General features: G+C 51.8%; 1 protein-coding gene across 1 annotated transcript in view; it reads left to right on the plus strand.

Moving 5' to 3' along the window:
- The first annotated feature begins 8,901 nt into the window (after nucleotides 1–8,901).
- The window catches only part of ACOT7 (acyl-CoA thioesterase 7), a 134,087-nt gene continuing 121,907 nt past the window's right edge, over nucleotides 8,902–21,081 (plus strand). The window contains exon 1 of the mRNA XM_030913115.1: nucleotides 8,902–9,543. Coding sequence (XP_030768975.1) covers nucleotides 9,401–9,543 — 143 coding nt within the window. The 5' untranslated portion in view covers nucleotides 8,902–9,400. The remainder of the gene's footprint in view (nucleotides 9,544–21,081) is intronic.

The raw sequence follows: 21,081 nt of genomic DNA on the forward strand, positions 1-21,081 counted from the left end.
TCGGCCCCTAGGTGGAGCCAGAGGGCCACAGACCGAGAGACCGCGCGCCTTGCGGCTTACGGGAAGCAACGCGGAGAATTTCACAGGTCATGTCACTTTTTTTTTTTTTTTGACACGGAGCCTCGCTCTGTCGCCCAGGCTGGAGTGCAGTGGCGCCGTCTCGACTCACTGCAAGCTCCGCCTCCCGGGTTCACGACATTCTCCTGCCTCAGCCTCCCGAATACCTGGGACTACAGGCGCCCGCTACCACGCCTGGCTAATTTTTTTGTATTATTACTAGAGACGGGGTTTCACCGTGTTAGCCAGGATGGTCTCGATCTCCTGACCTCGTGATCCACCCACCTCAGCCTCCAAAAGTGCTGGGATTACAGGTGTGAGCCATCGTGCCCGGCCAGGTCATGTCACTTAGAAGATCTCCTCCCATTAACCCCATTAATTTTCAGGCACCGGGTCATGGCTATAATTCTAGATATAAAGTTTGCCCTACTTAAAGTCAAAGAGATGATTTCCAAATGCTGCTTTTGGGAAATGAATGTATTGTATGTCTACTCGAAACATAGAGGTGTTTTCCTTCTCTGGGAAATGACCCATTCCCTCCTGGATTATGGGTCCTGCTTTCAAATGGGTCGTTTATGAGTTTTAGGTTGCTTTGGAGTGGTTCATTCTGGGGTCAGAGCACTTGACTTTAAAGGTGAGGTTAGATCAGGCACAGCGACTCATGCCTGTAATCTCAGCACTTTGGGAGGCCAAGGCAGGAGGATCACTTGAGTCCAGGACTTTGAGACCAGTCTGGATAACATACTGAGACCCCTGTCTCCATAAAAATCAAAAGAATTAGCTGGCCATGGTTGGTGGTGCACACCTGTAGTCCCAGCTACTCAGGAGGCTCAGGTGGGAGAACCTCTTTAGTTCAGGAGGTTGAGGCTGCAGTGAACTGTGATCATGCCACTGCACTCCAGCCTGGATGAAAATTAAATATTTTCAGGCACCTGCCACCATGCCCGGCTAATGGTTTTTTTTTTTTGTATTTTTGGTAGAGACAGGGTTTCACTGTGTTAGCCAGGATGGTCGCGATCTCTTGACCTCGTGATCCACCTGCCTTGGCCTCCCAAAGTGCTGGGATTACAGGCGTGAGCCACCACACACCTGGCTAATTTTTTCATTTTTTGTGGAGATGGGGTCTCTGTATGTTGCCCAGGCTGGTCTTGAATCCCTGGCCTCAAGTGATCCTCCTGCCTTGGCCTCCCAAAGTGCTGGGATTCCAGGAGTCAGCCACTGAGCCTGGTTCTCTTCTGTTTTAGCGGTCTGAGTTATAGACTCAAGATTACACAAGAAGCAAATCTTTAGTTCAAAAACTGACATTTATTATGTTTAATGGAGTCAAATACACTGATAGTTAATATTTTAGAATGCTTAATTGCATGTCTTGCCTTACTTGTTCAGTTCTCACAGCACTATGATCACATTACTGATGAAGCAACCTGCCCAGTGAGTGGGTAGGTGACCTGCCCGGGTAGGAAGTAAAGCTATGATACAGAATTTTGACTGGATGGTCCACACCTTTAACCACCAGGCAGGCTCACTACTTCCTTAAAAATATAAAGAAAGGCCGGGCGCGGTGGCTCAAGCCTGTAATCCCAGCACTTTGGGAGGCCGAGACGGGCGGATCGCGAGGTCAGGAGATCGAGACCATCCTGGCTAACACGGCGAAACCCCGTCTCTACTAAAAAATACAAAAAACTAGCCGGGCGAGGTGGCGGGCGCCTGTAGTCCCAGCTACTTGGGAGGCTGAGGCAGGAGAATGGCGTAAACCCGGGAGGCGGAGCTTGCAGTGAGCTGAGATCCGGCCACTGCACTCCAGCCTGGGCGACAGAGCGAGACTCCGTCTCAAAAAAAAAAAAAAAAAAAAAAAAAAAATATATATATATATATATATATAAAGAAAGAGGCTGGCCTCTTTCTTTATATTTTAATCCCAAAGTTCTGGGATTATATCACGCATATAATCCCAGAACTTTGGGAGGCCGAGGCGGGCGGAACACGAGGTCAGCAGATGGAGACAATCCTGGCTCACACGGTGAAACCCTGTCTTTACCAAAAATACAAAAAATTAGCCAGGCGTAATGGCACGTGCCTGTAGTCCCAGCTACTCAGAATGCTGAGGCAGGAGAATCTCTTGAACCCAGGAGGTGGAGGTTGCAGTGAGCTGAGATTGTGCCAGCGACAGCCTAGGCAACAGAGTGAGACTCTGTCTTAAAAAAAAAAAAAAATTAAAGAAAGAAAATGGACCATAACCTCACATCCCAGATATCCCCATTAATTTAAAAAAATTAGAACATAAACATAAAAATGCATAAAACAGGCCGGGCGCGGTGGCTCAAGCCTGTAATCCCAGCACTTTGGGAGGCCGAGACAGGCGGATCACGAGGTCAGGAGATCGAGACCATCCTGGCTAATATGGTGAAACCCCGTCTCTACTAAAAAATACAAAAAACTAGCCGGGCGACGAGGCGGGCGCCTGTAGTCCCAGCTACTCGGGAGGCTGAGACAGGAGAATGGCTTGAACCCGGGAAGCGGAGCTTGCAGTGAGCTGAGATCTGGCCACTGCACTCCAGCCTGGGCGGCAGAGCAAGACTCCGTCTCAAAAAAAAAAAAAAAAGATGCATAAAACATATGTACAATGTAAAAAATTTATTGTAAGCATGTACACTATTCCCCAGGTCAAGAAAACATGAACACTCCTGACCCCCAGGTGATCCCCCAGCACAATCCTCTTGCTCCCATTAAAAGGTATCCACTATCCTGACTTTTGTGATAATTTCCTTGTTTTCTTTACAGAACTTATGTTCTCCTAACAGAGTTTTAGACCATCGCGTGCATGGCATGATACTATAGGTATTCTTTTTTTTTTTTTTTTTTTTTGAGACGGAGTCTTGCACTATCGACCGGGATGGAGTGCAAAGGTGTGATCTCGGTTCACTGCAACCTCTGCCTCCTGGGTTCCAGTGATTCTCCTGCCTCAGCCTCCCGAGTAGCTGGGACTACAGGCATGTGCCACCATGCCTGGCTACTTTTTTTGTATTTTTAGTGGAGAAGGGGTTTCACCATGTTGACCAGATTGGTCTTTTTTTTTTTTTTTTTTTTTTTTGAGATGGAATCTCGCTCTGTTGTCCAGGCTGGAGTTCAGTGGCGGGATCTCGGCTCACTGCAAGCTCTGCCTCCCAGGTTCACGCCATTCTCCTGCCTCAGCCTCCCAAGTAGCTGGGACTATAGGCACCCGCCACCACACCCAGCTAATTTTTTTGTATTTTTAGTAGAGACAGGTTTCACAGTGTTAGCCAGGATGGTCTCGATCTCCTGACTTTGTGATCCACCTGCCTCAGCCTCCCAAAGTGCTGGGATTACAGGCGTGAGCCACTGCGCCCCGCCAGGGATTCTTTTATATCTTCCTCCCTTTCCTCAATATTATGATTCCTGGCCAGGCACAGTGGCTCACACCTGAAATCCCAGCATTTTGGGAGGCCAAAGTGGGAAGACTGCTTGAGCCCAGGAGTTCAAGACCAGCCTGGGCAACATAGTGAGACCCCCATTTCTACAAAAAATAGAAAAACAGCCAGTGGTGTGTGCCTGTGGTTTCAGCTACTTGAGAGGCCGAGGTGGGAGACTGCTTGAGCCAGGAAGGCAGAGGCTGCAATGAGTCTTTTTTTTTGAGATGCGGTCTCGCTCTGTTGCCCAGGCTGGAGTGCAATGGCGTGATCTCGTCTCACTGCAGCCTCCGCCCACTGGGTTCAAGCAAGTCTCCTGCCTCAGCCTCCCGAGTAGCTGGGACTACAGGTGAGCACTGCCGCGCCCAGCTAATTTTTGTATTTTTAGTAGAGACGGGGTTTCACCATCTTGGCCAGGATGGTCTTGAACTCCTGACCTCGTGATCTGCCTGCCTTGGCCTCTCAAAGTGCTGAGATTACAGGCATGAGCCACCACACCCAGCCCTATTTAAACCACATATTTAAAGATTGTTTAAAATATTTAAAGATTGTTTAAAGTGACAGTTTGTGAATATTTCTAATTAGTATAAGTTAAATATTATGAATTAATATCTGTTGTTGGTACAATAATTATCTCTATGAAGTCATTCATAAAATATTTATTGAGTACCTACTATGTGCTAGGCACTCTTCTTGGAGCTTGGGATACAGCAGTGAATAAAACAGTAAAAAATTCCTGCCCTGCACCTTCTAGTTGGGGGAGAGGCGATAAACAGATGGGTGCAATATGTATTAAATGGTGTTAGGTGCTAAGGAGAAAAATAAACCAAGGAGGAAAACTGGGAGTACTGGAGAAAAGAGGGGAGACTGCAACGGGCCTAACAGAGAGTGGCCGGGGAAGGCCTTATTTAGAAGGTGATGTTGGCCGGGCGCGGTGGCTCAAGCCTGTAATCCCAGCACTTTGGGAGGCCAAGACGGGCGGATCACGAGGTCAGGAGATCGAGACCATCCTGGCTAACACAGTGAAACCCCGTCTCTACTAAAAAAAATACAAAAAAACTAGCCGGGCGAGGTGGCAGGCGCCTGTAGTCCCAGCTACTCGGGAGGCTGAGGCAGGAGAATGGCATAAACCCGGGAGGCGGAGCTTGCAGTGAGCTGAGATCCGGCTACTGCACTCCGGCCTGGGCCACAGAGCGAGACTCCGACTCGGGAAAAAAAAAAAAAAAGAAGGTGATGTTTGCCTGAGTAAAGGGTGGTCCAGGCAGAGGGAGGAGCAAGTGTGAAGCCTCTGAGGTATGTCTGGCGCATTCAAGGACTGTCGGGAGCTCAGGGTGGCTGGAGCTATGTGAGCCAGGTGAGAGGGCTCATGAGGTCAGAAGCAGGGATGTGGCTGTGGGGCAGATCTCTGAATGCCACAGTGAGGACTGGTCAGATCCCAGATTCATTTTGAAAGCAGAGCTTGCAGGATGTGCTGATGGTTTGGATGAGAGGTGTGAGGGAGAGAGGGAGTCACGGGTGACTCCTTGAGTCTTAGCTTGAGCAACTGAAGGGAAGGGACTACAATTCCCTGGGATGGCCAGTTGTGAGGCGCGTCGGGACAAGGTGAGTGTCAGGTGCCTGCCATGCAACCAAAGTGAGATTTGGTGCAGACAAGGGGCTACATGGATCTGGAATTTAGGGGAGAGCTCTGAGCTGGCCAGAGATATGTACTATACAGATGGGACTTAAAGTGATGAGACAGGCTGGGTGCAGTGGCTCACACCTATTGTAATCCCAGCACTTTGGGAGGCCAAGTGGGGCAGATCACCTGAGATCGTGAGTTCAAGACCAGCCTGGCCAATATGGTGAAACCCTATCTCTACTAAAAATACAAAAATTAGCTAGGTGTGGTGACGGGCACCTGTAATCCCAGCTACTCTGGAGGCTGGAGCACGACAATCTCTTGAACCCGGGTGGCGGAGGTTGCAGTGAGCTGAGATCGCGCCACTGCACTCCAGCCTGGGCTACAGAGCAAGACTTTGTCTCAAAAAATAAATAAATAAAAATAAATTTAGAGTGATGAGACAGCCAGGCATGGTGGCTCATGCCTGTAATCCCAGCACTTTGGTTTGGGAGACCAAGATAGGTGGATCGCTTGAGCCCAGGAGTTCGAGACCAGCCTGACCAGTCTCTATAAAAAATACAAAAAATAGTCAGGCATGGTGGTGTGTGCCTGTGGTCTCAGCTACTCAGGAGGCTGATGTGGGAGGATCATCTTAGCCCAGGAGGTCGAGGCTGCAGGGAGCCGATTGCACCACTGTGCTCCAGTCTGGGTGACAGAATGAAAACCTGTCTGAAGGAAAAAAAAAAAAAAAAAACCAACGTGATGAGACAAAATGAGACCTCGAGAGTTCAAGCACCACTGGGGGCTTGTCTAAAGTTCCTAGAGGAGGCAGGGAGGCAGTGCCAGCAGAGCAGGCTGAGCATTGGCCAGGGAGGGAGGAAGATGGACGTGAGGTAGGAGCGCTTCCAGGAGAGGGGGTCACATCTGCTCAATGCCGTTGAGAGGTCAAGGAAAATGACTTCTGACAACAGATTATCGGATTTAGCAACTTGGAAGGAATTAGTGACCTTGATAGATTGGTAGAATCAAAAACCAAACTGGAACGGGTTCAAAGGAGGATGAGAGGTGAGGGGAGAGGGTGTGTGTGTAAGCAGCTCTTTTGAGATGTTTTGCTGAAAGCAGGGATAGAAATGGACCATAGCTTGAGGGGCAAGTAGAAAATAGCCTAACATGAGAAGGTGAGACTGTGGAAGGGGAGAAATCAGTGTAAATCCATTAGCACTATGGCCAAAATCATTCGCAAGGTTTTTGCCGAGGAATTGGGCTCTCCCACTGCCATCCTTAAAAACAGGGCAACATCATAAGTAATAATCTAGAGCACTATTTTCTTTCTACAGTGCAGAATATGTACACAATAATCTCTGGGCTGAGCTGTTATCCTTTCTGGGTCCCTCTACCACCTTCGGGGTTGTGATGTGAACAGGAGGGACAGATGCTGTCTCAGGTGGAAGGGTAGCCACACCCTTTCCCAAAAGTATAGGAACTGTTCCAGATCACTTTTTGGCCTCACTCTGGAGGGCCCAGGCTATTTCATTCTAAACCACTCGGCCCATCCTTGTCTAGGAGTCCCTCTGGTTCAGCGTGTGGCTGGAATCCAGCTTTTTGTCTCCCTGATTTGTCTCCCAATCAGAATTTGAACTTTTTTTTTTTTAAACAGACAGAGTCTCACTATGTTGCCCAGGCTGGAGTATAGTGGCTGTTTACAGGAGCCATCAGAGGGCATTGTAGCCTCAAACTCCTAGGTTCAGGGGATCCCCCCGCCTCAGCCTCCTGGGATTATGGGTGCAGGCCCCCATGCCGGGCAGATTTAGAACATTTTGAACAATGGAATGTTTGTAATGCTCAGGAGCAAGCACACCTATAGAGGCAGCATGGGGTCTCAGTAAATTCTTGCTGCACTCACAGTTGGGGGAAGAGCAGTATAGAGAAACAGAAGGTTTGAGGAGGGAAGAGAAAGAAAGGCCCTAACTCAGCCTGCCAAGTAGTCCTCACAATGGTCAGGAAATTATTTATCACCCCCATATCACAGGTAAAGAAACCACCAGGCTGGGAACGGTGATGCACACCTGTAATCACAGCACTTTGAGAGGCGGAGGCAGGTGGATCACTTGAGCCCAGGAGTTCAAGACCAGCTTGGCCAATGTGGTGAGGCTCCTTCTATACAAAAAAGTACAAACATTAGTTGAGCATGGTGGCACATGCTTGCGGCTCCAGCTAGAGGCTGAGGTGGGAGGGCTGCTTGGGCTCTGGAGGCAGAGGCTGCAGTAAGTAGGGATTGTGCCACTGTACTCCAGCCTGGGCCACAGAGCCAAGACTCTGGCTCAAAAGATCAAAAAAGAAAAAAAAAGGAAACTACCTTGCCTGAGGCTCCAAATCTAGTTACTGCTGCCAATCATTTCAGGACTCAATTGGGAAGAGGTGGTGTTTAAATAGGCTTGGGGGCCCTTGATGCTTGCATCAACTTAATTCTTACTAGAAAACAAAATTCTGCGGCCAGACGAGGTGGCTCAGCCCTGTAATCCCAGCACTTTGGGAGGCTGGGGTGGGCAGATCACCTGAGGTCAGGAGTTCGAGACCAGCTTGGCCAACATGGTGAAACCCCATCTGCACTAAAAATACAAAAATAAGCCAAGCGTGGTGGTGCAGGCCTGTGGTTTCAGCTACTCGGGGTGCACCGCTGAGGCAAGAGAATCGTTTGAACCTGGAAGGCAGAGGTTGCAGTGAGCTATCACACCACTGCATTCCAGCCTGGGCGACAGAACGAGGCGCTATATCAAAAAAAGAAAACAGGGCCGGGCGCGGTGGCTCAAGCCTGTAATCCCAGCACTTTGGGAGGCCCAGGCGGGCGGATCACGAGGTCAGGAGATTGAGACCATCCTGGCTAACACGGTGAAACCCCGTCTCTACTAAAAAAATACAAAAAACTAGCCGGGCGAGGTGGCGGGCGCCTGTAGTCCCAGCTACTCGGGAGGCTGAGGCAGGAGAATGGCGTAAACCCGGGAGGCGGAGTTTGCAGTGAGCTGAGATCTGGCCACTGCACTCCAGCCTGGGTGACAGAGCGAGACTCCTTCTCAAAAACAAAAACAAAAACAAAAAAAACAAAAAAAGAAAACAGAAAAACGAAATTCTTACTATAAAAGTATTGAAATCACAGAGTTCTGACTTGGACGGCCCCTGCTCCTGGGAGCTACAGATCATGCTGTGGGCTGCCTCCACGGTCTGGTAACTCAAGGGTGACCGGGGTGAGGCACAGTTCCTTCAGCGCTGCCTAGCTGAATGTAAATGGGTTGTTCAAATTGCACCGGGGAGCCGGAGTTGCGTGGGTTTTCATTTAAAGATGTAAGTACAAATCTATGTGCACTGCAGAAAATTCGGAGAAGGTCAAACTGCCCAGCAAGTAAAAAACGGTCATTCCAGCACGTGGGGCGTGGCCGCTTCTCTCCCCTTGGGTGTTTTTTTTGGTGGATTTTTTTTTTGGTGACCCCGACTGGCCTGGACTCCACTCAAGGGCACATCGTGTGCAGTAAAACATCGCATGTTTCAGGGCTCCTCACTGCAACACGTGCACCCCCAGGCTGGCGCTCAGCGCTCCCAGTAAAAGCTGCAGCCAGGCGCGGGCCTTTCCTCCTCCCCACCTCGTGACGCTTTGTGCTGCGGCACCAAAGGCCCGTTCTGTTTCCCGTGTGCGCGCCCGTGTGCTTCCCAGCAGCCGCCACCAATGCTCCTTTCCAGGAAACAGCCTTCCTTCCATTCTCTCTTAGGGCCGATCGTAGCGAGAGCCACGATGCGGGCGATTGGAGCCGGGGTGGATTGGGGGCGGGGGTGGGAATCGGGCCCGACTGCCAGGCACCCGGGCCGCGCCTTCCGCTCTGACCTCATCCGGCCGCCCAGGCACGGGGCGCAGCAGCGAATCGCCAGCGCGGGCGGCCGGGAACGCCCAGCACAAATATTTACCGCCCCGGGGGAGAGCGAGGGCCCAAGTCCGCCCCGCTCCGCCACTTGGGCCGCCCTGGACGCTTCCCTCCGGGCTGCCACCGGGTCGGACGCGGCTGCCGCGGCTCGCGGGCCTTCTCCCCAGCGGCGCGGCCCAACCGCCACCGAACCTTCTGGAAGCGGCGCCCGCCTGGGCCCTCACGCCGCCAGAATCGTACGCCCGCGCCAGCTCGCGGCAGCCTTGGCGGCCTGGGAGGCGGGGCTCGGGGTGGGGCCGGCGCGGGGGCGGGGTCGGCGCGGGGAGGCCGCGTTCGATTCGCCCCCGGCGCGCAGGCCCCGCCTCGACGGGCCCATCGCTCCACCTCCGCCCTCCCCCTTTATGGCGCGGCCGGGGCTCATTCATTCCTCGTCGGGCCTGCCAGACACCTGCGACCTTCTGCAGCCGCCCGCCGCATCCGCCTCCGCAGTCCCCAGCATGTCGGGCCCAGACGTCGAGACGCCGTCCGCCATCCAGATCTGCCGGTAAGAGAGGGCCCGCGCGGCGCCAGCAGTGGCCAGGCGCGCCGGTCACCGCCCCCGGCCTGTCCCGCTCGGTCCCGCGGTCCCCACCCGCCGAGGCCGCCCCCGCCCGCCGAATCCCCGCACAGCCTCCTGCGCCGCCGCCCCGAATCCCCGCCAGCCCGCGGCCCGGATGCGACTCGCGATGCCGCACAAGCCGCGCGGCCCCCGCCCGCCTCCCGCCGGCTCCTCCCGGCCGCATTTCCAGGGCGGCGGCAGCGCCACGGGTCGTTTGGGCGAGAAACGCAGGGATGGGGCGGGCGGAGGTTAGTGCACAGCTCCAGAGCCCGGCGACCGGCGCCCGTGGGCCGCCCCGCCTCGGGCCTCGCCCGAGCATCCCGGAGCCTCAGCCCCGTGGTCCTGCTTAGCCTCCTCGAGGATTCGGGATCGTTACCTCGGCGGTTGTGCTGCGCTAACCAAAGCCCTCAGAGGTGGAGGGGAGGTGCCCAGAGCCGCGTGAATCCCTCCGTGGGTGCCCCTGTGGGAGGAGGTTGCAGAGCTACCGTCTTCAGTGCACTGCTTCGGTTTGGGGGAGGGCAGGTGTTGAAAGGAAGAACAGATAACACTGTTTGCCTCTAACAGTTTACTATTAAGAAAAGGGAATCAGTGGTCTGTTGGGCCTGAAAGCATCTTACACAATAGAGGCAAAGGGTTGTCCTTCTAGGGCATCCCCCCTTCCTCCAGCAGTTACTGAGTAGATAGATGCAAGCCCCCAGAGAAGCTGGAGGCTGGAGATCATGAACAAGCTCATTTCCCATAGGAGGTGGGGAGGGCAACCTCAAGGTTACTCTGCAGTTCCCTTCGGCAGAATCGGAAGCAGAAGCAGGCTGGCATTTGTGCATGAACTAAGTGAGGGCAAGGAGTCTAGATTTTCAGCCACAGCACACAGGCACTGTGGCCTGCGACGGGTCCTATCCTGTTTGATGGACTACCAGGAGTGAGAGGTGCTTTCTGTTTTGGTGATGGATTCCTCGCATTTGGGGCTTAAGCATCACAGACTGACCTTGGACTCAAGCCAAGTCCAATAGAAGCAAGTTACTTTTCTGTAGATGTTGACATCTCCCGGAAGGCTGGGCATGTAACAAGTCCTGGGTCATCGAAGCTCCTTGACTCAGTCTCATCTTCTGGCCTGGTCGAGGGCCTCTCCTGACCTCAAGGTCGGTTTTGACTTTTCCAGAGAGGGAACATCTTTGTGGGGAGCCCTGCCCCTTTAACTTTGGCTGTGTGGCTGTTCTGGTCCCATCGACTCTGGAGGTGGGGAAAGAGGGACCAAAAAAAAAAAAAAAAAAAAAAAGAAGTAACTGGAGACAGACGGCCTGCATCAGGTGCCTGCATCAGCTCTGCTGAGTATTGGCTGGGAACCTTGGGCTCCATGGTTTGCAAAGAGCTTATACCTGTCTCATCCCACTTGGTTTGCCCAACTTCCCTGGGAGGTTGGTGGTCAGTACTGCCTCCGCTACCTGTGTGGAGGAGGTGGCAGTTTTGGGAGTTGAGAAACTGTGTAAGGTCATCCTGCTCCAGGAGCTCCAGGGACAGCCCCTGCCCAAGTCTTCTGACTCCAGATCCAGTGTTCTTCCCACCCCTCTCCTGAATAAAGGAAACCTTGATTTAAATCTTCACGTGGAAGACTGGCCTTTTTTTTTTTTTTTGAGACGGAGTCTCGCTCTGTCGCCCAGGCTGGAGTGCAGTGGCCGGATCTCAGCTCACTGCAAGCTCCACCTCCCGGGTTTACGCCATTCTCCTGCCTCAGCCTCCCGAGTAGCTGGGACTACAGGCGCCTGCCACCACGCCTGGCTAGTTTTTTGTATTTTTTAGTAGAGACGGGGTTTCACTGTGTTAGCCAGGATGGTCTCGATCTCCAGACCTCGTGATCCGCCCGTCTCGGCCTCCCAAAGTGCTGGGATTACAGGCTTGAGCCACCGCGCCCGGCCAAGACTGGCCTTTTATTTACTTCTTCAGGATGATGAATAGCCAATTTATACATGTTGTGTTTTTTCACCCAGCTTCTAACAGTTACTAGATTTTTTGTTTTTTTGAGACAGAGTCTCAGTCTGTCACCCGGGCTGGAGTGCGGTGGCCCGATCTCAGCTCACTGCAACCCCTGTCTCCTGGGTTCAAGTGATTCTTGGGCCTCAGCCTCCCGAGTAGCTGGGACTACAGGCGTGTGCCACCACGCCCGGCTAATTTTTGTGTTTTTAGTAGAGACGGGGTTTCTCCATGTTGGCCAGGCTGGTCTTGAACTCCTGACCTCAGGTGATCCGTGATCTGCCCGCCTTGGCATCCCAAAGTGCTGGGATTACAGACGTGAGCCACCGCACCTGGCTGGAAAAAGTTCTTATGCCTCAGCCTTCCGAGTAGCTGGGACTACAGGCGTGTGCCACCACGCCTGGCTAATTTTTGTATTTTTAGTGGAGATGGGGTTTCACCGTGTTGGCCAGGCTGGTCTTGAACTCCTGACCTCAGGTGATCCTCCCGCCTCAGCCTCTCAAAGTGCTGGGATTACAGGTGTGAGCCACTGCTGCCAGCCTAGTTACTAGATTTTTGTGTAGCTTTAGACACTGCCATACAGTAAGTGTGTGTGTTTTTTTTTTTTTTCCTGAGACAGTTTCACTCTGTCACCCAGACTGGAATGCAATGGTGCGATCTCAGCTCACTGCAACCTCCACCTCCTGGGTTCAAGCGATTCTCCCACCTCAGCCTCCTGAGTTGCTGGGATTACAGGAATCCGCCATCATGCCTGGCTAATTTTTGTATTTTTAGTAGAGATGGGGTTTCACCATATTGGCCAGGCTGGTCTTGAATTCCTGACCTCAGGTGATCCGCCCGCCTCGGCCTCCCAAAGTGCTGGGATTACAGGCGTGAGCCACTGTGCCTGGCCTGTGTGTGCTTTTTCTTACCCCCTGTAAACCAATTGCATATTGTTTCTTTTTTTTCTTTTTTTCTTTTTTTTTTTTGGAGATAGAGTCTCACTCCGTCACCCAGGCTGCTGGAGTGCGGTGACACACTCTCTGCTAACTGCAACCTCTGCCTCCTTAGTTCAAGTGATTCTCCTGCCTTAGCCTCCCGAGTAGCTGGGACTACAGGTGTGCACCACCGTGCCCGGCTAATTTTTGTATTTTTAGTAGAGACGAGGTTTCACCATGTTGGCCAGGCTGGTCTCGAACTCCTGACCTTAGGTGATCTGCCCGTCTCGGCCTCCCAAAGTGCAGAGATTACAGGCAGGAGCCACCATGCCTGGCCAATTGCATATTGTTTCTAAGTGGCTGCCTTGGCCAGATGACTGGTGAGCAGGATGCCTGGTTGCCCCCTGCTCATGAGTGAGTAGGTGAGCCTCAGGTGCAGAGCGTGACTGCCAAAGGAGTAGGTGGGAGTGGTGGTAGGGGTAGGCCTGTGAAGAGAAGGCTGTGGTCACACGGGCTTGACTCAGAGAAACTGCAGGACACTGAAGAGTGACTGTACTAGGATGGGGAGCCCTTTAAGGACATCTGAGCCGACACCCCGAGTTGAAAGAGGAGCCTCCTGGCCTAGCCCAGCCAAACCCATGAATTTAACAAGACTTCACTGGACACTGCCAAGAAGCATAGCATCAGGAGGGAAACTGATATGTGGAAAATTGGCCCCTGCCTTAAGGGGTCACAGTCTAGCAGAGGCAAGGATGTCCAAATCTCCACCATCTTAGAGACAGAATGGTCACATGTTCTCAGTTCAGACACTGTTGAAGGGATAAGGGCTTTTGTTTGTTTGTTTGTTTTGTTTTTTTTTGAGACAGAGTCTTGCCTTGTCCCCCAGGCTAGATGCCATCTTGGAGTCTTGCCCTGTCCCCCGGGCTAGATGCCATCTCGGCTCACTGCAACCTCCACCTCCGGGGTTCTAGTGATTCTTCTGCCTCAGCCTCCTGAGTAGCTGGGATTACACGCACCTGCCACCACGCCCAGCTAATGTTTTTGTATTTTTTCAGTAGAGATGGGGTTTCGCCATGTTGGTCAGGCTGGTCACGAACAGAACAGAATTTTTAATTGCATCAATTTAAATTCAGGTGGGTAGCCACCTGTGGCTGGTGGCTATCTTTTGGGGAATGCAATATGTAGAGAAATTTGAATTTACTGGTAGGTCTATGTGGGGCAGGGCGTTCCTAAAGGAAGCTCTGAGGCTTTCTGGGGACTGTAGCCAGCTCTGGAATAACCATGCTGATGGAGGGGGACCTCAGCATGGACACCACCCAGCAGGCGGATAACTTGGCATGCTTTATTTATAGGTAGATGTATGTGAAATCTACAAGGTTTTTTGTGTTTTCTTTGCTTGCCGTGCTCTTAGATGCAGATCTACCAGGAAGTTTCCTAAGATTAGGAATTGTGTTGTACCATGTGGTACCATGAATGCCTAGAATAGCGCCTGAGGTCTAGCTGACAGGTCAATAAACAGTAGTTGAGTGGCTATGAATTTCAGTATGTTATGGGGTTAGAATTATTCTCCCCAAGGGAAAAGACAGAGAGGGGCTCTACCTTTTTTTTTTTTTTTTTAGATGGAGTCTCACTCTGTCGCCCAGGCTGGAGTGCAGTGACGAGATCTTGGCTCACTGCAACCTCTGCCTCCCCAGTTCGAGCATTTCTCCTCTCCTCAGCTTCCTGAGTAGCTGGGAGTACAGGCACCCACCACCACACTCAGCTAATTTTTGTATTTTTAGTAGAGATGGGGTTTCACCGTGTTGGCCAGTCTGGTCTCGAACTCCTGACCTTAAGTGATCTGCCTGCCTCAGCCTCTTGAAGTGCTGGAATTACAGGTGTGAGCCACTGCACCAGGCCGGGTTCTATCTTTGGTTTTATAATGGAATTAATGAAAAGAAAGAACCTGGCCAGGCACAGATCACACCTGTAATCCCAGCACTTTGGAGGCCGAGGCGGGTGGATCATGAGGTCAAGAGATAGAGACCTTCCTGGCCAACATGATGAAACCCCATCTCTACTAAAAATACAAAAATTAGCTGGGTGTGGTGGCGGGTGCCTGTAATTCCAGTTACTTAGGAGGCTGAGGCAGGAGAATCGCTTGAACCTGGGAGGCGGAGGTTGCAGTGAGCCGAGATTGTGCCATTGCACTCCAGTCTGGGTAACAAGAGCGAAACTCCGTCTCAAAAAAAAAAAAAAAAAAAAAGAGCCGATTTACAGAAGCCACAATCAGAGCTTGTATTCTGGAGCTTTCAGTAAAATGATTTACAGTGCTGGCTGTCTTGTTACTAGGATGTGGGGACCCTGGGTGAAGATGCAGTCTTTGTAGCCCAGAGAGCCTGTGCGTGGGGAGGCCTTTGTCTACCCACTATCCAGCCTCACCCTGTAAATGGGCCAGTTAGCCTGGCATTGCCCTGGAATTGGTACCTGGAGCTGGCTGGCTCCCCAGTTCTGGTCAGACCAGAAGTGGCTTTCTCCTGTGTGACCCACCTGGTCTGTGGGGCCTGCACCAGGGGGTGACCCCGTAGGCTGTCTTGCCATCCCACCCCTTGGCCTCTCACTGTCAGAGCCCCGCTGTGGACGGGGATCAGTGTTGTGCCTCCCCATCCTTGGACCCCTGCATGGGAATAACTGGAGAAGTCTGTTACAAATATGGGTTTTCTGCATGTGAATAGTACTTCCACAGAGAGTCAACAAGATGCAGATTTGAGGAGATAATAGGGAAACTTGAATAGTCCCTTGATAATGAATGATTTTAAGGAATCACTACTTTTTTTTTTAAGGTAGGATGATTGTTTCGTAGTTTGCTTTTTTTTTTTTTTTTTTTGGAGATGGAGTCTCGCTCTTGGCCCAGGCTGGAGTGCAGTGGCCGGATCTCAGCTCACTGCAAGCTCCGCCTCCTGGGTTTATGCCATTTTCCTGCCTCAGCCTCCCGAGTAGCTGGGACTACAGGCGCCCGCCACCTCGCCTGGCTAGTTTTTTGTATTTTTTTAGTAGAGACGGGGTTTCACCGTGTTAGCCAGGATGGTCTCGATCTCCTGACCTCGTGATCTGCCCGTCTAGGCCTCCCAAAGTGCTGGGATTACAGGCTTGAGCCACCACGCCCGGCCTGCAGTTTGCTTTTTTAAACCGACTTTATTGAGGTATATTTAGAATGCATATACAAGAATATTTGAAACGTACAGTTTGCTGAGTTTTGATGAGTGTGCGCACTGAGTAGTGGCTGGCCCAGTTGTGATGTCGAGTATTTCCAAACTCCCAAAAATCTCCTACTGTTGGCCCCTGGCAAAAATATCTGCTTTCACTCACTTGCTGTGCCTTTTCTAGAATTTCGTAGGTGGAACCGGATTGAGCTCAGTGCTGGGCCTCACTCCTGTGTCCCCGTAGCCCTGTAGTACCCTGTTCCCTGCACACTGCAGTTTCTCTTCACCAGTCAACAAAGACTTGGGTTCTCGGTGAATGAAGTTCACAAATGCAGATTTCAATTCATTTAGCACAGGAACATGAAGTCACTTGCTATTTAATGATATTAGGAATTTGGATGATATTTTAGATGGGACCTTTGTTTTGTGGTTTTTATTTTTATTTGAGGCAGGGTCTCGCTTAGTTGCCCAGTCAACTAAGTGGTGCAGTGGTGCAATCATGGTTCTCTGCAGCCCCAACCTCCTGGGCTCAAGGGATTCTCCCACCTCAGCCTCTCGAGTAGCTGGGACTACGAGTGCTTGCCTCCGTGCCTGGCTAATGTTAAAAAAGTTTTTTTGCGAAGACATGGTCTCACTTTGTTGCCTAGGCGGGTCTGGAACTCCTGGGCTCAAGTGCTCTTCCCACCTTGGCCTCCCAAAGTGCTGAAATTATGGGCATGAGTCACCATGCCCCTCCTTTAGGTTTTTTACAAGGAGCTTTTATCCTTGCGAGGAAATGCTGCCATATTTATGATGTTGTACTGGGAAGTCCGGGATTTGCTGCAGAATAACCTGGCATGGGGAACAGGTGGGAGCAGAGACCAGAGGTGCCCTGAGCTGACTGTTTTAGGGCTGCTTGATGGGGACATGGGGGTTTGCGCCCACCTCCCTCTACTCCTGTAAGCATTTGACGTTTACCACAATGAAGAATAAAAGGAAAACCAGGCTGCTGAGCCTCCACTCCAGAGCTACTGCCTTTAACTCCAGGGGTGGGGAAGGTCAGGGAGGGGTAGGCCCAGGAATCTGCATTTTCCTCAGCCCTCCTGAAGCTTGAGGGCCACTGTCAGAGGAGGGCCAGGCACCTGCTGTGTTGTGTGGTGTGTTGGCCTTCCTCGGCTTCCCTACAGCCTTCTAGCTCTCCTGGTGCCTGTGAGCCAAGACCTCTGAGCCCAGGTAGAACTTTCTTCTACCTGCCTGAGGGCCAGCCTGAGTGTTGCCAGGTTTAAGGTCCTGGAGGTGGGAACCCTTATGAGTGTTGCTTGCGACCTCACCCAGTTCATCCTCTCCCGCAGAGGGGTGGTGGCCCTCTCCTGTCTCTCTGTTTGTGAGTCATGGATTCCTTGCATCACTGGTCTTTTGCAGAGAACATCCTGTGATCCAGTTCCGGAAGATGAGCAGGCGGCTTGCTGGGGGAGGGGCGGTCCTAGGAGGAGCAGGAGCCTGATGCTTTCCATCAGGGAGGGATCAGACTGGCTCACTGCTAAGCCGGCCAGGCAGACACAGGCTTGGGCTCTGCCAGGCATCATGCTTGGCACTGGGTAAACAGTTTGCCCACTTACCGCAGGATGAAGCTGCTTGCCAGGGCTCTCCGGCTCTGTGAGTTTGGGAGGCAGGCATCCTCCAGGAGGCTAGTGGCTGGTCAGGGATGTGTGGGGCCCCGGAGAGGGTGCTGCGCTCCCATCCAGGTGGTTGGCCCCAGGGCTGATCTCCCACCCTCTGGAGCCTGCATTACTGGAAGGTAGGATGACTGGGAATATTTTGTGCCCATGGTGTTCCGCTTGCGAGGCCGACTGGGCAGCCAGGGCCTTGGGCCACATAACTTGGAGGAGTTTGGGGAGGGTAGTAGGGCCGGGTGTTGGATGAGCTGTGTGTTTTGCTGGATTGAAGGTGTCCACTTAAGTGGCCATCCTCAGTGGAGACCTGGCATATTCCTCCCCTAGGGACCAGTGGAACCCCTGGGATTTGTTGGAGGAGGTGACCTGGCAACTCTGGGCTGTGGAAATCTGGGCCTCTGCAGATCAAGGCTCCTGCGAGCCAGCAGCTGTGCTGGCTCACACCTGGCAGCAGGCATCTGTGCCCTGCTTTGTCCCTAGGCTGGAGGTTGAACTGTGATTTTAGACCAGAAGGTTGGTGTGGGGCCAGAGGGAGCTGTCCCTGCACGATTGGCTGATCCTAACAGTGCAGTGTTGAGCTAGTTACAGGTGGCTTTTGTGTACTTTATTTCTCCTAAACTTTACGGAAACTCTGTTGAGTGGGCATACATACTTCCCCTTTTGTGCCAGCTTTATTGGGTTATAGTTCATATGCCATACAATTCATTCACTAACGTGTACAAGGTAGTAGATTTCAGTTTTATGTTCACAGAGCTGTGGGACCATGACCTCCATCAATTTTGAAAGGGGTGATAGGAGGGTTTTTTCTTCTCCTGACATGGAGCTCCCAAACCCTTGGGACCTCTATAGTGCTAAGAGTGTCTAGTATGCTAATGAGAGAACTGGTGGCTGGGTGCCCTAGATAGCTTCAGGATGGGAGCTGGTCTCTAGAAAGACCAAGGCAGGATTAGCAGGTTAGCGCTTTCAGCCTTACCTTCCTACACCGCAGAAGGTAGTGGCAGACTTTAATTGAATTGTAGGACACCCACCTAGTGTTGGAGAGTTGGAGAAGTGGGGTTGAAAGAGACACCCATGTTTGTTATTAAAAGCATGAGTAAAAACAGCTCACCTAGGAATAGAATTTTTGGGTCATATGGTAATTTTGTGGTTATCCTCTTGAGGAATTACCAGACTGTTTCCAAAGTGGCTGCACCATTTCACATTCCCACCAGCAGTGTAAAAAGGATTCAATTTCCCCATATCCTTGTCAACACTTGTTATTATCCATCTTTTGAATTCTAGCCATGCTAGTAGATGTGCGGTGGTATCTCACTGTGGCTTTGATGTGCATTTTCCTAATGAGAGAAGATGATACTGAGCATCTTTTCATGTGCTTATTGACCACTGTGTATTTTTAGAGAATTGTCTAGTCAGGTCTTTCCTCTGTTTTCCAATTGGCTTAACTGTCTTTTTGTTATTAAGTGATGAGAGCTCCTTATATATTCTAGATGCAAGTCCCTTCTCAGATACAATTTTTTCATTAAAAAAATTTTCCAGGCCGGGCGCGGTGGCTCAAGCCTGTAATCCCAGCACTTTGGAAGGCTGAGACGGGCGGATCACGAGGTCAGGAGATCGAGACCATCCTGGCTAACACGGTGAAACCCCGTCTCTACTAAAAATACAAAAACTAGCCGGGCGAGGTGGCGGGCGCCTGTAGTCCCAGCTACTCGGGAGGCTGAGGCAGGAGAATGGCGTAAACCCGGGAGGCGGAGCTTGCAGTGAGCTGAGATCCGGCCACTGCACTCCAGCCCCGGCGACAGAGTGAGACTCTGCCTCAAAAAAAAAAAAAAAAAAAAAAATTTCCAATTCGAAAACGTTGTCAGCCTGGGTAACATAGCAAGACCTGATCTCTACTAAAAATTAAAAAATTGGGGCTGGGTGCAGTGGCTCATGCCTGTAATCCCAGCACTTTGGGAGGCCGAGGCGAGCGGATCACGAGGTCGGGAGATCGAGACCATTCTGGCTGACACGGTGAAACTCCGTCTCTAATAAAAAAAATACAAAAAATTAGCCGGGCGGGGTGGCGGGCGCCTGTAGTCCCAGCTACTTGGGAGGCTGAGGCAGAAGAATGGCGTGAACCCGGGAGGCGGAGCTTGCAGTGAGCCGAGATCGCGCCACCGCATTCCAGCCTGGGCAACAGAGCGAGACTCCTCTCAAAAAAAAAAAAATAATAATTTAGCCAGATGTTGGCCAGGTGCAGTGGGTCACACCTGTAATCCCAGCACTTTGGGAGGCCGAGGCGGGTGGATCACCAGGTCAGGAGATTGAGACCATCCTGGCTAACATGGTGAAACCCTGTCTCTACTGAAAATACAAAAAATTAGCCAGGCGTGGTGGTGGGTGCCTGTAGTCCCAGCTACTCGGGAGGCTGAGGCAGAAGAATGGCGTGAATCCGGGAGGCGGAGCTTGCAGTGAGCCGAGATCGCGCCACCGCACTCCAGCCTGGGCGACAGAGCGAGACTCCGTCTCCAAAAAAGGAAAAAAATTAGCCAGATGTGGGCTGGGTGGGGTATGCCTGTCTCAGCCACTCAGGAGATTGAGGCAGGAAGATTGCTTGAACCCAGGAAGTTGAGGCTGCAGTGAGCTGATTGCCCTACTGCAATCCAGCCTGGGTGACAGATCAAGACCTTGTCTGTCAAAAACAAACAAACAAAAAACTGTGTTAAAATACGCATAATATATGATTTACCATTAAAAAAATCTGCTGTCTTAGCCGGGCATGGTGGCTCACGCCTGTATTCCCACCACTTTGGGAGGCCAAGGTGGGTGGATCACCCGAAGCTACCTCAAGTGATCATCCTGCCTCAGACAGCCGAGTAGCTGGGACTACCGGCACGTGCCACCACACCTGGGTAATTTTTGTAGTTTTTGTAGAGACACGATTTGGCCGTGTTGGCCAGGCTGGTCTCAAACTCCTGAGCTCAAGGGATCCACCCATCTCGGTCTGTCTCCCAAAGTGCTGGGATTATAGGTGTGAGTCACAGCGCCTGGCTACCGTATATGTATTTGTAGCCATATTTTCTTGCTCTGTTACCCACTACATCTCACTATGTTTCCCAGGCTCATTTTAATCATTTTTAAATGTCCAGCTCAGTTTTTTTTTTTTTTTTGAGATAGAGTCTCCCTCTGTCGCCCAGGCTGGAGTGCAGTGGCAAAATCTCGGCTCACTGTAAGCTCCGCCTCCCGGGTTCACGCCGTTCCCCTGCCTCAGCCTCCCTAGTAGCTGGGACTACAGGCACCTGCCACCATGCCCAGCTAATTTTTGTATTTTTAGTAGAGACGGGTTTCCTGATGTTGGCCAGGATGGTCTTGACCTCGTGATTCGCCTGCTTTGGCCTCCCAAAGTGCTGAGATTACAGGCGTGAGCCACTGCGCCGGAAAAGTCTTGCACTTTCGCCCGGGCTGGAGTGCAGTGGTGTGATCTGGGCTCACTGCAATCTCCACCTCCCGGGTTCATGCCATTCCCCTGCCTCAGCCTCCCTAGTAGCTGGGACTGCAGGCGCCTGCCACCACGCCCAGCTAATTTTTGTATTTTTAGTAGAGATGGGGTTTCCCGATGTTGGCCAGGATGGTGTTGACCTCGTGATTCGCCTGCCTTGGCTTCCTAAAGTGCTGGGATTACAGGCGTGAGCCACCGCGCTGGCGAAGTCTTGCACTTTCGCCCAGGCTGGAGTGCAGTGGTGCGATCTGGGCTCACTGCAAGCTCCGCCTCCCGGGTTCATGACA

This window comes from Rhinopithecus roxellana, chromosome 12, assembly GCF_007565055.1.
Source record: "Rhinopithecus roxellana isolate Shanxi Qingling chromosome 12, ASM756505v1, whole genome shotgun sequence".
NCBI classification, from domain to species: Eukaryota; Metazoa; Chordata; class Mammalia; order Primates; family Cercopithecidae; genus Rhinopithecus; species Rhinopithecus roxellana.